Below are 15,376 nucleotides of genomic sequence, written 5' to 3'. Positions count from 1 at the left end.
AATTCCACAATATTTAGTCTCTTCTTACTTGCACGAGAAGTTACACTTGCAGTTGGCTTCCATGTCACTGCATTGCCATCTTGATGGGTCAATTGGCAAAATCCTTAATTGTCCTCTCCACCCATATCACATACTCGTTTGACTACGCCTGCGGTATCAAACCAAGCACAATTAACAAAATAACGCCTTCTTGAGTTGGTACGGCATGTAATTCAATCAGCTATAAAACTTAAAACATCAACTTAACAAAGAGGAATAATCTTTGGTTATAATGAAAACATATATATGCATTTGCATGACTAATGGCACAGGACTGAACACCACTGATTTATATCCACTTATGTAGTTGCAGCTGTTGTACTGATATCCTTGTGATTAATTAACAATGTTCAAAACACATTAGGCTTCCCTTGTCATGTATTTGAGATATTCAATAAAGACAAGAGGCAAAATTGGCTTTTATCACATTTTATCATGTACGGTCATGAGGAGAGAAAGAACCAGTAATGCAGCAGTATACCGAGTTCAAAAATCTTTAAAAAAAAAAAAGGAAACAAAACTTAAAAAAGAGAAAATTGCACTGAGCTTTACAATACCTTTATAAATCAAGCCATCTAAAAATTAAGAACAATAATAACAACGATCATCATAATAGCGATCAAAGTAAGTCTTACCACTGGAAGCAGAGACAGAGGGATGGTGTGTAATTTAGTCTGAATTCTATTATACTCCCGTTAAGAAGTCTGTTGGCGGGCAGGACATTAACAAATTATCAGTTGAAGGGCTGATGGATTAATTAAATTAAAGAAAAAAACACTAGCCATTTTGTTCTTTTCATGTGGTAAACTAATGCTATACAAGAGTTGGTTATCTACTAAGGAAGCTGACAGAACAGTCAAAGTTTACCACCACAACCCATATATTCCCTCACCTTTGGCTAGTGACTAATGTCCATTTCCAACCCCGGTCAGATGCAATACATACTTCTGAGACCTGTCATGATTTGACAGCCAGCAACTGTTTTCCTCGTCAATATGAGCTGATCTTAACTTACATTCACATTCTATGTCTTTACCTTTAATATACCAACAATTATGGCCTAATACTCACATCAGATTCAAAGTGCCATCCATTCTCTCTTGATTTTGTCGGTAAAGCATAATCGACACTACGAATAAAACTGGCCACTGTACTGAAATCCTTCTAGAGAGGAAAACTGGAAGCAAATAAAATTCAGACTGCAGAAGAATAAAAAGTAAATGATGGGAGGAGGGGCAGAGAATGGGTGGTGAAAGTGCATTTGACAGATTTACTCTGGGAACTCTAGGCTGCTGAGCTGGATTTAATATTTCAATGAAGAACGGAGGTCTTTGGGGGTGAAGGGGGGTGAATGGTTTAGGGTAGGGGGTAATGGGATCACATTTCCCTTTGGCTGTCCCCGTACACGCTCTCATCACTGTAGGCGATGTAGAGGAAAAAGTCCTCCTCATGATGCTCCTGAGGGAGAGTCCAAAAGATACAGGTAAACACAGAAAGAGAGAGAGAGAGAGAGAGAGAGAGAGAGAGAGAGAGAGAGAGATGGATGGCTAAAAAGGTGTTGATATAATATGAAAATCCTGGGAGAAGTCTCCCTTTAATATAAACAGCAATAAACAATCACACGATGAGGTGATGAGTACAGAGCAAGATAAGTTTCCTACCTGGTACAAGAGTCCCATTGTAGCTGAAGTGGGTGGAATGACGTTGTTTACAAAGAAGAAGAGAGCATCCTCGGCTCGCAAGTGGATTCGTTTCCGGATGAGGAAATAAAACTGGCCCACTATGAGTGGGAGAAGTAAGGGGGGGGGGGGGTTATACAACTATGGTATGCTAGCATCTCTGTGGTAATTATTTTTTTATTTTTAATCTTGTTTGTTTCATTTACCTGTCAGGTCGGAAGGGACAAGATATTTTTTCTTGTCCAAATCTCCTATTCTGGCTTTTGGGGCTTTTTCCACAATTACCTGAAAAGGACGAAAAAGAGCACTTAAAATTAGGGCTGGGAAATAATTCAACATTATCATTTATCGTCTTTCAATGGGATTGTATTGGGATGAAATTTGGGATATTGTCATATCGTGATACACAATTTTGTTATCTTAATGATAACAGGAATCTATTACCTAAACTTTCTCACAATATGAGGTCTGAAATATCTTGGGGGAAGTATTACTTGAAAACTAGTTTTGGTTTGATATACTTAACATTACCAAACACTTTAATATGATGAATCTCGGTTGATCCTTAATCATGGTTTTTTTCATATGTAAATCAATGTTTTGTAAAATATTATGATTATTGTGATAGACATATTCCATATTGTCTACCAGTAATTTGTTATTCCTTAAACAAACTAATCTGGTAACTTTTTCATTCGAACAATGATCATGAGTAAGTGAATAAGTAATGATCTCAGCTGACAAGTCACCCAAATTCTTCTTTCTCCATTTCACCTTTCTTGGAAAAGAGATATGAAAACATATCTTCAGTTAAATGATGACAAAAATAATTTCCAAAAATGTTAATTTTTTTACAAATACCCGTCTTTGAATCTTTTTTCCACATATTGAGTGCTTTGTAAATACTTTTATTTTCTGTACTGTTGCACTACAGAAACAGACAAACCAGAAGAGCAAACAGAACGATGTACTGGGGGAAGGGCCAAGGTGAAACCAAATATCTATGGAAGCAACATACTTTCACCAATGCAATATGCTCTACAATTAAGACTATGTATGATTAAGTTGGGGATTTTACAACATGCAATCTGTTTTTTTTTCTTCTTTTCACTAACACAAGGCTTTTACTAGCCAGGTAGGGCTGGTTATAGTTGAATAAGCAGTCATTACTAAATTAAAAGAAATGCTGGCTGTAGTTAGTGTCATGGTACCACACATGAAGCGAACATTGGAAATGCCAAAATAATCTAACCAAATGTCATTTTTGAACCAGAAAACCTTTTGGAGTTATTATGGGTGCTATGGACAGGGTGTAAATAATCAATCTTCAAGAGACGGTGTGTGGTAAACAAGTGTCCTATTTGTTGACACCACCTATTTTAGGGTGCACTGCAGTTAGATGCCATTTCAACATATAGCCAAAACCATAACAAGGCCTTGCCAGAGATATCATGACATGACTTCCTCATGTGTAGCGTTAAGTTGTAGTTAGTCGGCTGTCATTAACGTTTTATTTTTTAGTGTATACCGGCTATGGTTACTAGTGAATGACTAGTGAATACTATTAGAATTAGGAGTAAGATTATTCACTATGACTAGTAAAGTGTTATACAACTTGTCCTCTTCTGAAAACTGACAGCTCTTTTGCATTTAAGTCCATCACCTGTCTTAGTAAAATCATCCCTCTCTTAGTATCACTGCTATAACAATGCAGGCTGTTGTTTTAGCAGTTATACTGCAGCACTGCACATTAAAGCAGATATGCAGACTGGTTCATGTTACTAGCCTGTTAGACACTTCAGCATTTGCTGGCCTGCTAGACACTTCAGCAGGCCATAGCAAATTGTTGTTTACTGAATATACTGTGGAGTCTTCTTGGGTGGCAGATAACCAGTTTACTGATGCCAATGATAAACAAAATGTTGTTGGGTGCAAGATAGAAGCCTGGCAGTGTCTATTATTACGTGAATAGCCATGCCGTGCAGCTGATGTAAGGACATTCTGAATTCTGCTGGGTTCCTGTTAGTGATTCCTGCTCTACTGAAGTCTATGGACTGCTCAAAATCAAACAATATTTGACTGGTTTTACTTATTACTGGTAGAAGAATAATTAACAATATGGTTTTAGAAAAGGAAACCTTTTAATTGATAACTAGATTAAGTCCCATCATTTAACATCACATGGCACTGAAAATATAAGACACTAAAACAGCAGATATCATATATAAAAGAAAGCTCTTCTGTTCATTTCTGATCAAACGTTCTCTCTAAAAAAAAAACTGTACTACCAAGTTAAAAAAAAAAATTAAATTCAAACATGTGTCCAGGTAGCCAACATTAAGGTCAGAAAACAGTCTGGGGAAAAAGGGATTAACAAAATGGACTCTTCCCTTGAACAAGTATTAATAAACACGTAGAGCCATAACATCCCTAACAACCAACTATTCTCCTATGCGACTGATACGTTTACTTTTGCCAAGGAGTTATTTTTCTCTAATTCTTTCATGGACTTCTGTTGGAGTAGGGGCCGTAGGCTGGCACCCAGCGGATTTTACAATGCTTTTCTTTTATAATTTCAAAATTCTCAATGATTTTCTGTTTGAGTTCTAAAATATAAGTGCAGGTGGACAGAGGCACTGCATTGTCACCAACAACTCGCTAGCTAGCTGCGGTTATATGGAGGCTAACATGACATTAGTAAACATGCTAGCGTTAGCGAGGCTAGCTCGAACGGCTATCAACGCCGGACAAGCTAGGAGGCTGCCAAGCTAACGTTCGCTACTCACTGGAACCCTGTCCGGATACTTCTTCCTTATTTTCTCGCCCTCAGACCGCCTTTTCTCAAAAGGGTGCTCCTCTTTGTACTGAAACTTCATTGTTAGAGAAATGACAGACGGGTCAGTCAGTCACTCCGGGGTGTTTGTTTTGAGATTGTTCCGGGAGCGGCTCAGTTCGGCAACAGACGACAAAACACCAACGCTGCTAACTGGCGCTAGCTCGCTACAGCTGTTTTCGTAGTACGACCGCGGCGGAGGGATACAACAACAACATGACGTAAAAAAAAATGTCGAAATCGCAAATTAAAATCCGCGCTGCTCCGGCAAAATCGTATTGATTATGCAGCGATCAAGAAAATTATTCGGTGATATGGCACTTGTCCTTTAAATCAGATATTCCCCCCGACCGATCACAATGTGCTGCGCGCATTTTTTTGGGAACTACTTTATTTTTATCAACTACTGTGCCTGAAAACTTAATAAGGGTTGTGAAGAGGCATCTGTCCTTGTCATATGACTGCGGCCCTGGAGAAGACGGGAAGCGTCGAGCACGACTCTGGCTGCATGCTTTAAACCCTGGTCTGAGAAAGGGCCTGGAAACAAGCAGGCCACGTTGATTCATTATTCAAGGGCGGATCTAGAAGGTGGCACCCTCAATAAACAACGCACCATCACTGTTTTTACCCAAACGTCTAATGTAATAAAATGCCGATTTTGTGTTAGTGGTCAGGTACCAAGCACTTCATGATTAACTTATTGCTCAGATCAGGATTCGTTACCTTACAGTAACGGGCACCAAGTGTGTATCTTGATATTGCATCATTCCATGCACACATTGTAACGGGCGTTCGGCGACGAGAGAGATGGAAAAGCTGGTCTGAGCTCCATATTTTCAATTTGTCGACTTCAAACAACTGTTATTCTAATATATTGTAACATGCATGGATAAGAAGACACGCTGGCCGCTGGCTCGTGAGTCTGACCCTTTAGTCGAGCGGTTAGCGATCCCTCCTGCAGTGCGGGCGACACGGGTTCGCTTCCCGGCCGCGGCAGTTCCTGTGGTTGCGTTGTCCCCCGAATTCGCTACATTGGTGTCAGAAGTGGGATGGAGCGACCGTAAGGCCATCGGAAGCGTATACGCTCTGAGGCGTGAAGGAGCTGATATGCTTAAGCGCGGGGACGCGCTTCCCGGAGGGGGGTAGTGTAACGTGCATGGATAACAAGACAACGCTATCTCGCGAGTCTGACCTTTCAGTCTAGCGGTTAGCGATCCCTCCTGCGGTGCGGGCAATACGGGTTCGCGTCCCGGCCGCGACAGATCCTGTGGTTGCGTTGTCCCCCGAATTCGCTACAATATCAAGTAGTCGTTTGCATCGATTTAATGCTGTCTCATCGTCCCCTGGATTCGATACCGACAGCGCTCTCTAGTATTCTTTCTTTTCTTCCCCTTTGTTTGTTTATTCTCTGTGTGTTCGGTGACTCGAACCAGATTACTTTCACTAGAGAAGAACTGCTTAACATTGGGCAGTTCACCTCAAATAGTTTTTTCACCAGTTTTCACAGACCCGGAAAGTCTTTTGGAGATCTTAGTCGGAGGAACAGCAGCTCTCTGTGAGATATGGAGGCAACGCAGACTGGGGAAGCGCGCTGGTGAGGCTCCGACAGCGGGTGTTCCGTTCAGCGCTCCAGGGATTCACCTGGTCGATCTCCGTGCTATGCCCCAATAAAGCAAAATAAAACGGACGAGCGGTTTCTTTGCGCGTTCTGCGGCCCTTTGTTTCACTTAAACCTGGCTCATCGATTCCATCCGGATTACGTCTGCCGGGTTTCCGCCTACACCGACTGGAACGCGTAACTGTGCTATCGGGAAAAGAAAAGGGAGGAAGAGAGCATTGGCGATTTTAGGCCCTAATTTCATCTCAGCACCCTTAAAAATAAGCAGAAGGGAAGAGGAAGGCCAAAGAGGAGGTTTATGGATGTGGTGAGGGAGGACATGCAGGTGGCTGGTTGTGACGGAGGAAGAGATAGAAACGGATGATCCGCTGTGGCGCCCCCTAAGGGGAGCAGCCGAAAGTAGTAGTAGTAGTAGTAGTAGTAGATAATTACTTAGCATTATTATACTTTTCTGAAATAATTTCAGCCCTCTTACTTTAGATTTTGCGAACTTGTCTGATAGCGACAAGTTCAAATGGCTTTGATTAAACACGTTTGTCCAGTAGCCTATTCTTTATAAAAGTCACGGCGGCATGCACCTTAGTCCGCCACGTCAGTGAAAGGACAGCCCACGATTCTTTACAAACCGCCAATAAAACACGAAGAAGAAGACGAAGCGGCCGCGATTTATTTAAGGTAGTCTGCGAGTGAGTTTCATGGCGCAGATTAGAAACACAAGTACGTTGAAACGTTAGCAAATAAAATTGCTGAATGTTCTGAGAAGGTTGGGTCAAATTGGCATTATAACAGAGAGCGCCTGGACTGGTTATAGTTCAATTTTTGTCAAAGAACGTTAGCTGACATAGTTTGCTAGATGTTATCGGCTAATGTTAGCTCTCTGAGTTCGTCTGCTTGCAGTTTCCAGCTAAGGAGCTAACTGATGTTACAGTACTTTTATGGACAGTGAATTAAAGCATTGGAACAAACCCTGATTCGTTGGATATGACTGTTTTTTCATAGATGTGTAAACTACTAATAAGACACGTTAGTCTCGAGCTAACGGGTCCGACCTTTTAGCCGAGCGGTTAGTGACGTCGCCTTGTGGTGCAGTACACCCCGTATCGAATCCCGCAGTGGGCAAGAACATAACCGGTTACAGATGTATATACACTTTTTTTTAAAATGTAAACAGCCGGTTCAGGTAAGAGTAAGATAAACCAAGTGATGGTTTTGTGGCTCAACATTAAATACGTTTTCTCAGATTTGTTGTTGTCCTTCCAGTAACATAATTGAATAATTGATGTATAAGAGGAAATGCTTTTATTAACAGGTCTAAAATGGTCAGCAGAGAGTCGCTGAACAAATTGACAACTCTTAATTACAGTAACACACAAGCAGTTGTCGGCACATTGGCAGGTCAGTTTGAGCTCTAGTAGTTCACTTGTATAGATAGCGTTTTTCAAGTTTCAGCACAGACTCTTCATAACATTCTAAACATGGCTTGAACTGTATTACTGCCACTCGAAGATTGAAGTGACAGTGTATAAATCTATTCTTCACTTTTGGGATTGGGGCACGTGGGTGACTTAACACTTTTGCAAGGCACTGTATGCATGCCATTCTCACAAGGGGCTGAGCCTCCCCTAAAGGTCTGATCCTAGAATCACCCCTGGGGGGGGGGGTGTTGCTTCCATATAAAGAAGGGTTGGTGTACAATGTAACAGTGGTAGGTAAATACTGCAGCCTGAACTTGGAGACATTGTTCATAAACTGCAAGCCATTTTATTCGCCGTGGGAGTTTTCATCCTTCATCCTGGTGGGTGTTTACATCCCACCCCAGGCCAGCGTGAATGGCACACTGCAAACCCTGGCCGACCAATTACCGCCGTGGAACAAAAACATACGGACTCACTTTTCATAATGCTTGGGGGACTTTAACCGCAAAATTAAACCCCAAACTACCAAAATACAGCATATTAACTGACCCACCAGAGATAATAACCCACTGGACCACTGCTACACAATTCTTAAAGATGCATATCGCCCTGTCCACCGGGCTACTGTGGGGCAATCTGATCACTGCTTAGTTCATCTTGTTCCAACTACAGGCAGAAATCTGCACAGCCTGTGGTTAAAATAGTGGGGGGGTGGCCCAGCAGGGCAAAGCAGGGACTTCAAAACTGTTTTGACTGCAACGATTGGAGTGTTTTTGAAGCTGCAACTGGCAATCTGGATGAACCAACTGACACTATGACATATTACATCAGTTTTTGTTAAGGCATGTGTGTGCCTACCAAGACCTTCTGCACATACAACAATAACAAGCCATGGTTCACAACCAAACTAACTAACAAACAACTTTGGCAGGCAGAGCAGGATGCCTACAGTAGTGTGGATAGAGCCCTGTACAAGCAGGCGAGAAACTTGCTGACAAAGGAGATCAGAGTGGCTAAAAGAAGCTACGCTGAAAAGCTGAAAAACAGGTTTTCAGCCAACGACCCTGCATCAGTGTGGAGAGGCTTGCAAGACATCACAAACTACAGAAGACCATCCCCCTATGCTGAGGCAAACAAAGACCTGGCTCACGACCTGAATGTATTCTACTGCAGTCTTTATGCATGCTCAATAACCCAGGTAAGAAAATCAAAGAAAATTGAATTCGTTCATCTGGACAAAACGTTTACTGACAGAAACCTTTCATCACTCATCTAAGTGACCTCTTCAGTCTAAACTGACTATATCCCCACCCTTATAAAGATTACAGTTGCATAATGACCGAAACCAACGATCAGTTTCATATGCAAGTAGGCATGACCATTAACTAGAGTTTCAATGGCCATGCATACTAGTCACAGAGAATTTGGGAATATTTGTCATGTGAAGAGGGAATGACCATCCCTGAACCAAGCTAAGAGTATATCTGTCACCATCTTACGATGCTGTGATTGCAAACATTCCGAAATCCTCTTTCGTTGGTTTCAGTTGTTATGCCACTGTATTGTTGGTAAGGGTGGGGATACCTGCAGTCCATTTAGACTGAAGAGGTCACTCAGGTGAGTGATGAAATATTTCTGTCAATAAACGTTGTGTCCAGATGAACTGATTCAACTTTCTTTGATGTTCTACTGCAGGTTTGAGAGGCGCAAGTTCTCACCCCTCACCCACTCCATCCCAATGACAACAGCCCCCATCACACCTCTGCCAACCCCCCTACTCTTCCCCTGATATTCAGGCTGCACCAGTGTAGAGGATGTGAGCCGGCCTTTCCAGAGACAGAAGACCAGGAAAGTGCCGGGTCCAGATGGTGTCTCCCCCTCCCATCGTGAAGCCTGTGCTGACTAACTGGCTCCAGTCTTCACGCAGATCTTCAACAGATCCCTGGAGCTGTGTGGAGTCCCCTACTGCTTCAAATGCCCCACCATCATCCTGGTCCCCAAGAAACCCTCCATCACAGGACTGAATGACTACAGGCCTGCTGCTCTGACGTCTGTGGTCAGGAAGACCTTTGAACGACTGGTGTTGGCCCACTTGAAGAACACCACAGGACACCTGCTAGATTCCCTGCACTTTGCCTACAGGGCAAACAGGTCAGTGGATGATGCAGTCAACATGGGACTGCACTGCATCCTGCAACACCTTGACTGCCCAGCGACATATGCAAGGATCTTGTTTGTGGACTTCAGCTCAGTGTTCAACACCATCATTCCAGAAATGCTCTCATCCAAACTCTCCCAGCTCACTGTATCCCTCTTCATCTGTCAGTGGCTCAGCATTTTCCTGACAGGCAGGAAACAGCAGGTGAGGCTGGGGGAAGTCACTTCTGGTATACGGACAGTCAGCACTGGTGCTCCCCATGGCAATGAGTCTGCATATGGGCAGGAGGTTGAGCGGCTGGTGCTCTGGTGCAGTTAACAACTTGGAGCTGAATATGCTCAAGACTATGGAGATGACAATGGACTCTAGGAGATAGCCCTCAGCACTGCTTCCCCTCACAATATCCAAAAGCCCCATGTCAACCATGGAGACCTTCAAATTTCTGGGAATTACCATTTCCAAAGACCTGAAGTGGGAGACCAACATCAATTCAATCGTCAAAAAGGCCCAGCAGAGGATGTTCTTTCTGCGGCAATTGAGGAAATTTGGTCTTCTACTGGAGCTGTTGAGCCAGTTCTACACTGGAGTCATTGAATCTGTCCTGTGCACATCCATCACGGTCGGGTTTGAAGCAGCAACTAAACAGGATAGGAACAGACTGCAGAGAACAGTAAGGACAGCAGAAAAAAAATCATCGGCGCTCCCCTGCCCACCTTGCAGGACTTGTAGACCTCTAGACTGGAAATGGGTGGGCAAATAACCCCCTCTTGTCAAGATCTTGCATATATCTATGATGTGCATCACCTCTTTTTAAACCAGATGCGCTATATCCATCCATCCATTATCCAAGCCGCTTCACCTAAGTAGGGTCGCGGAGATGCCGGAGCCTATCCCAGCAGTCATTGGGAGGCAGGCAGGCAGGGAGACACCCTGGACAAGCTGCCAGTCCGTCACAGAGCCGACACAGACACACCTAGGGACAATATAGTACAGCTGATTCACCTGACCTACATGTCTTTGGACTGTAGAAGGAAACCGGAGCACTCGGAGGAAACCCACGCAGACACGGGGACTCAACACAGAGGACAACCTGGGATGACCCCCATGGTTGGACAATCCGTTTGAACCCAGGACCTTCTTGCTGTGAGGCGACCGCGCTAACCACTGCGCCACTGTGCCACCTGCCATAAGTATATAATAGAGTATATAATTATGTAATATACAGTATATATTTTTAGTAGATAACATAATAGTATATAAGCACAACAAGTTATGAATTATTCAGTCATAACAAAACTCTATACATACATACTTACCTCCAATATTCTATTTATCATTCTATTTCTTTTTTGTTTTGTGAGTGGTATATTTAAGTACTAGAAGCTGCTGTATACCGGAATCAAATTCCTTGTATGCAGAAGCACATTTGACCAATAAAGTTGATTCTGATTCTGATTGCACAACCATGTAAGATGTGATTGTAAAGAATATACTTCAAATTAAAAAAAATAAAAATAAAAAATAAAGATGGTCACCCCCCCAAAATTCTCTTGCTATCACATCTAAAATCCTCTACTGGCACCACTTCCATAAATACACCTTATCCACATCTGTAGGCCCAAATGTCTCATATACTATAATGAAGTTCCAGCCACATTAGAAAAACAGTAGACCAGGGCAGTTTTATGATAAGTGACAGGTCTAGACATGAAACACTGGCCTGTTAAAAATCAAAACAAACATTTCCTTTTTTTTGTTGTTGTTGTTGTTGGTTAGAACTAATGAGAGCTGGATTTGTTAATGAATTATTATTAGCCACTATTAGAAATGACTATGGTTGTAGTCTTTCAAAGACATGTGTGTAACCATTTACTAGAAGGCTGATTTGTTGGTAACACTTTATTTTAGGGGGTCGGAAATTACCTAATAATTTCCCAGTAATAAGGCGGTAACTTTTACATGTAATTTTACAGCTAACCCTAACCTAAATTACAAGGTAATTTCAACCTTATTTCTAAGAAATTACATGATAAATACCACCTTAATACTAGGAAATTAATAGGTAATTTCCGACCCCCTCAAATAAAGTGTAACCAATTTGTTTTGTTATGTTCTAGGATTTATTATGTAGTAATTCAAACAGAAAAACAAAAAGAATCTACTCTAAAATAAGCACTTACAACATCCCCTAGTGGATATCAAGAATTGCATAAATTTTTTTCTTTTCTTTTTTTTGGATCCCCCCCCCCTTTTTTTTTTTGCCCAACTGTACTTGGTCAGTCACCCCGCTCTTCCAAGCCGTCCCGGTCGCTGCTCCACCCCCTCTGCCGATCCGGGGAGGGCTGCAGACTACCACGTGACACGCCTCCTCCGATACATGCGGAGTCGCCAGCCGCTTCTTTTTACCTGACAGTGAGGAGTTCCACCAGGGGGACGTAGCGCGTGGGAGGATCACGCTATTCCCCCTCCCCCCCCGAACAAGCGCCTCGACCGACCAGAGGCGGCGCTAGTGCAGCGACCAGGACACATACCCACATCCGGCTTCCCACCCGCAGACAGGGCCAATTGTGTCAGTAGGGACGCCCGACTAAGCCGGAGGTAACACGGGGATTCGAACAAGCGATCCCCGTGTTGGTAGGCAACGGAATAGACCTCCACGCTACCTGGACGCCCACAAGAATTGCATAAATTCTTCTATGGATTTTTATCTAATTTGTGAATCAACGTTGAAACAGTTTTTCCAAGACATCCTACGAAAAAAAAACATATGTGTGTGTGTTATTCACCGCCTGCTGGCAGAGATTCTGCAGATGGGATCGGATACATGGGAAAATGTCGGTGATTGGATTTGTGCATGTGACGGATCCATTTGCATTTTTTTTTCTTCTTCTTCTGATTTTCCATTTGCCTCTTACACAAGTTTACACGAGGGCTCATAGCAGCACGACTCCCACACCGTGTAGCTGTGACCTCTACCTCACCACACCCTCATGACGTCTGTTCTGCCTTTAACCCAAGGCAGTCAGGCGGCCAGACGGTCCTGGGTTTAATAGGTGCGCCTCAGTACATATGCTGCAGATAGGGTGTCACGTATTGATTTTGGATAGTGATAAATACGAAGTACCCCCCCCCCCGCCCCAATATAAACTGTATTCATTTGGTGTCTCTGTCTAACAGACTTGCACACACCGGGTGCTTATTTTTCCTTTCGGTAGGGACTTAGTGTTTAGTTTCATTTCAGGCAGCCAGACCACAGGGATGAAACCTGAGAGTCCCCTCTTGATATTAGTAAAGATGCTTTACAGTGAGCGTACACACTATTGTATAAGTAATATTGGGAGTCCGGGTAGTGTTGCGGTCTATTCCGTTGCCTACCAACACGGGGATCACCGGTTCGAATCCCCGTGTTATGGCTTGGTCAGGCGTCCCTACAGACACAACTGGCCATGTCTGCGGGTGTGAAGCCGGTTGTGGTGTGTCCCGGTCGCTGCGTTAGCGCCTCCTCTGGTCGGTCAGGGCGACTGCTCGGGGGGGCTGGGGGAAATAGTGTGACGTCCACGCGCTACGTCCCCCTGGTGAAACTCCTCACTGTCAGGTGAAAAGAAGCGGCTGGCGACTCCACATGTATCAGAGGAGACATGTGGTAGTCTGCAGCCCTCCCTGGATCGGCAGAGGGGGGGTGGAGCAGTGCCCGGGACGGCTCGAAGAGTGGGGTAATTGGCCGGATACAATTGGGGGGGGGGGATCCACAAAAAAGTAAGCTAAAGTTCTTATAACACCCATTATGTCTTTATATAATGGGAGTTTCACTTTCTCCACAGGGTGCTTTCGCCTGTCCAACCCTAGATGTACGGAGGACACAATACCCAGTTTCACTTCCCTAGAGGTGAGAAAATCCCCTTTCCACATGTAGCAAAAACCCCAGACACCCCAAATACAGACCCGGGAGTTGAAGAGTAATGTCCATTATACCATGGACCGTTATATGAGAGGATCCTTGTCCCAAGGACCCCAAACGGAAGATTTGTTGTTGATTTGGTGTTGACATGTATGTCCAGCTTTCCTACATGCGTAGATAGATGAGATTTGTGAGAATGAAACCCGTAATTTGGGAATATTCACTGTTACTGGAGCTAAGTTCTAGTGTATTGAATTATTTGTTAAAATATATCAGTCTTGCTCTTTCCAATAATTTAATCAAAAAAGTTGCACTTGGATTAAAATATGATTTGCAGCAGTCAGAATTATTGATGGTTGTTATGTAACGACTCCTATATAACTCTATATATAGGAGCTGTTACATAACGACCTATAACTCACGAGGATTCTTAAAAACCAATGAGGAGGGAAAATACTGTATGTCTAAATAAGGTGCATCGTTACACAAGCAATGCAAAGTACAAGCACCTGGATGGGTGGAAGCCTCCAGGACCAGGAGACATGAGTACGTAAGAGCCACTGCAAAGAGGGATGAACTGGACAGTCCAAATTTTTTTCTCGCTTCAGCACCGCATCTCTGGGCAATGATCACTACACCCCTCATAAAAACCCGTGATGACGAATCATTAAAAAGGTGCACTTATGTCATTTGCGTACCTCAGTTACATGTCCAGTTACCTTAAGCGTTGCACAGCATCCAGCAGCGTACAAATTTGCACTACTGGGAAGTAAATAGCAAAAACTATACAGAAGTCGACCAAGTGAAGTCAAAACCAAAGTTCAGAAACTCCTGAATATGTAGTGGGATGCACCCAAAAGCCCCCCCGATGGTAGCACATGAGTATATGTGACACATGGTTTGCATGGTTCTCACTACACTTATTTGCTGCAAGAGGAATCTTGTGCAACCGTTTGTACACCTGATATTGACTTTTTCAACAGAATGCTGCATACAATGTTGAAAGCATGGGGTGACGAGATAGGGTGATATACATCATCCTTAGTCTTACGTCATCCCTGGTCTTGTTTGTTGAAGTGGACTTTGAGATTGATCTGGTCAGAAGTTCAAGCCGCTATCTCATCTCTTAAATCTGGCAAGTACCAAATGGGAGTGAGATGTTGTGTTCTACCACTTGATGGCAGCAGATAAGGGAGGAGACATATTAACCTGACACTGGAAAGCATCATTCCATCTTGCACATCCATCCACTATTCGAACCGCTTATCCTGCTCTCAGGGTCGCGGGGATGCTGGAGCCTATCCCAGCAGTCATTAGGTGGCAGGTGAGGAGACACCCTGGACAGGCCGCCAGGCCATCACAGGGCCGACACACACATATTCACACCTAGGGACAATTTAGTACGGCCGATTCACCTGACCTACATGTCTTTGGACTGTGGGAGGAAACCGGAGCACCTGGAGGAAACCCACGCAGACACGGGGAGAACACGCAAACTCCACACACAGAGGACGACCCACAAGGCTGGACTACCCCAGGGCTCGAACCCAGGACCTTCTTGCTGTGAGGCGACCGCACTAACCACTGTGCCGCCATGCCGGTTCATCTTGCACAATTTCCAGATTAAAAAAATTTTTTTTTGCAGCTGCGTAAAGTATACACCACAAACCATGACAACAAACTGAGGTAGTATTAAATGCATTAAATAACATGATAGAAATTGGTTGATACTGACA

At 43.5% G+C, this 15,376-nt stretch overlaps 1 protein-coding gene across 1 annotated transcript; it reads right to left on the bottom strand.

Annotated features, from left to right (window-relative positions):
* Window positions 1-452: 452 nt before the first annotated feature.
* On the bottom strand, window positions 453-4,728 carry gabarapa (GABA(A) receptor-associated protein a). Its single transcript, XM_056300017.1, has 4 exons — window positions 4,505-4,728; window positions 1,925-2,003; window positions 1,701-1,819; window positions 453-1,497 (listed from the first exon to the last, which is right to left on the bottom strand). Exons 1-4 carry the CDS (start codon window positions 4,592-4,594, stop codon window positions 1,417-1,419), a joined length of 369 nt encoding a protein of 122 aa, XP_056155992.1. The 5' UTR covers window positions 4,595-4,728; the 3' UTR covers window positions 453-1,416.
* Between the last annotated feature and the right edge of the window lie 10,648 nt (window positions 4,729-15,376).

Source organism: Lampris incognitus, chromosome 20 (genome assembly GCF_029633865.1).
Source record: "Lampris incognitus isolate fLamInc1 chromosome 20, fLamInc1.hap2, whole genome shotgun sequence".
Classification (NCBI taxonomy): domain Eukaryota; kingdom Metazoa; phylum Chordata; class Actinopteri; order Lampriformes; family Lampridae; genus Lampris; species Lampris incognitus.
This window is presented reverse-complemented; position numbering and strand designations above follow the sequence as displayed.

What these genes read in the sequence shown, in the direction of transcription:
- gabarapa (XM_056300017.1), bottom strand. Translation starts at nt 4,594, where the DNA reads ATGAAGTTTCAGTACAAAGAGGAGCACCCTTTTGAGAAAAGGCGGTCT. An exon ending in TGTCCCTTCCGACCTGACAG is followed by an intron (nt 1,820 to 1,924) that starts GTAAATGAAACA and finishes TCCCACTCATAG; the next exon opens with TGGGCCAGTTTTATTTCCTC. An exon ending in CAATGGGACTCTTGTACCAG is followed by an intron (nt 1,498 to 1,700) that starts GTAGGAAACTTA and finishes ACTCTCCCTCAG; the next exon opens with GAGCATCATGAGGAGGACTT.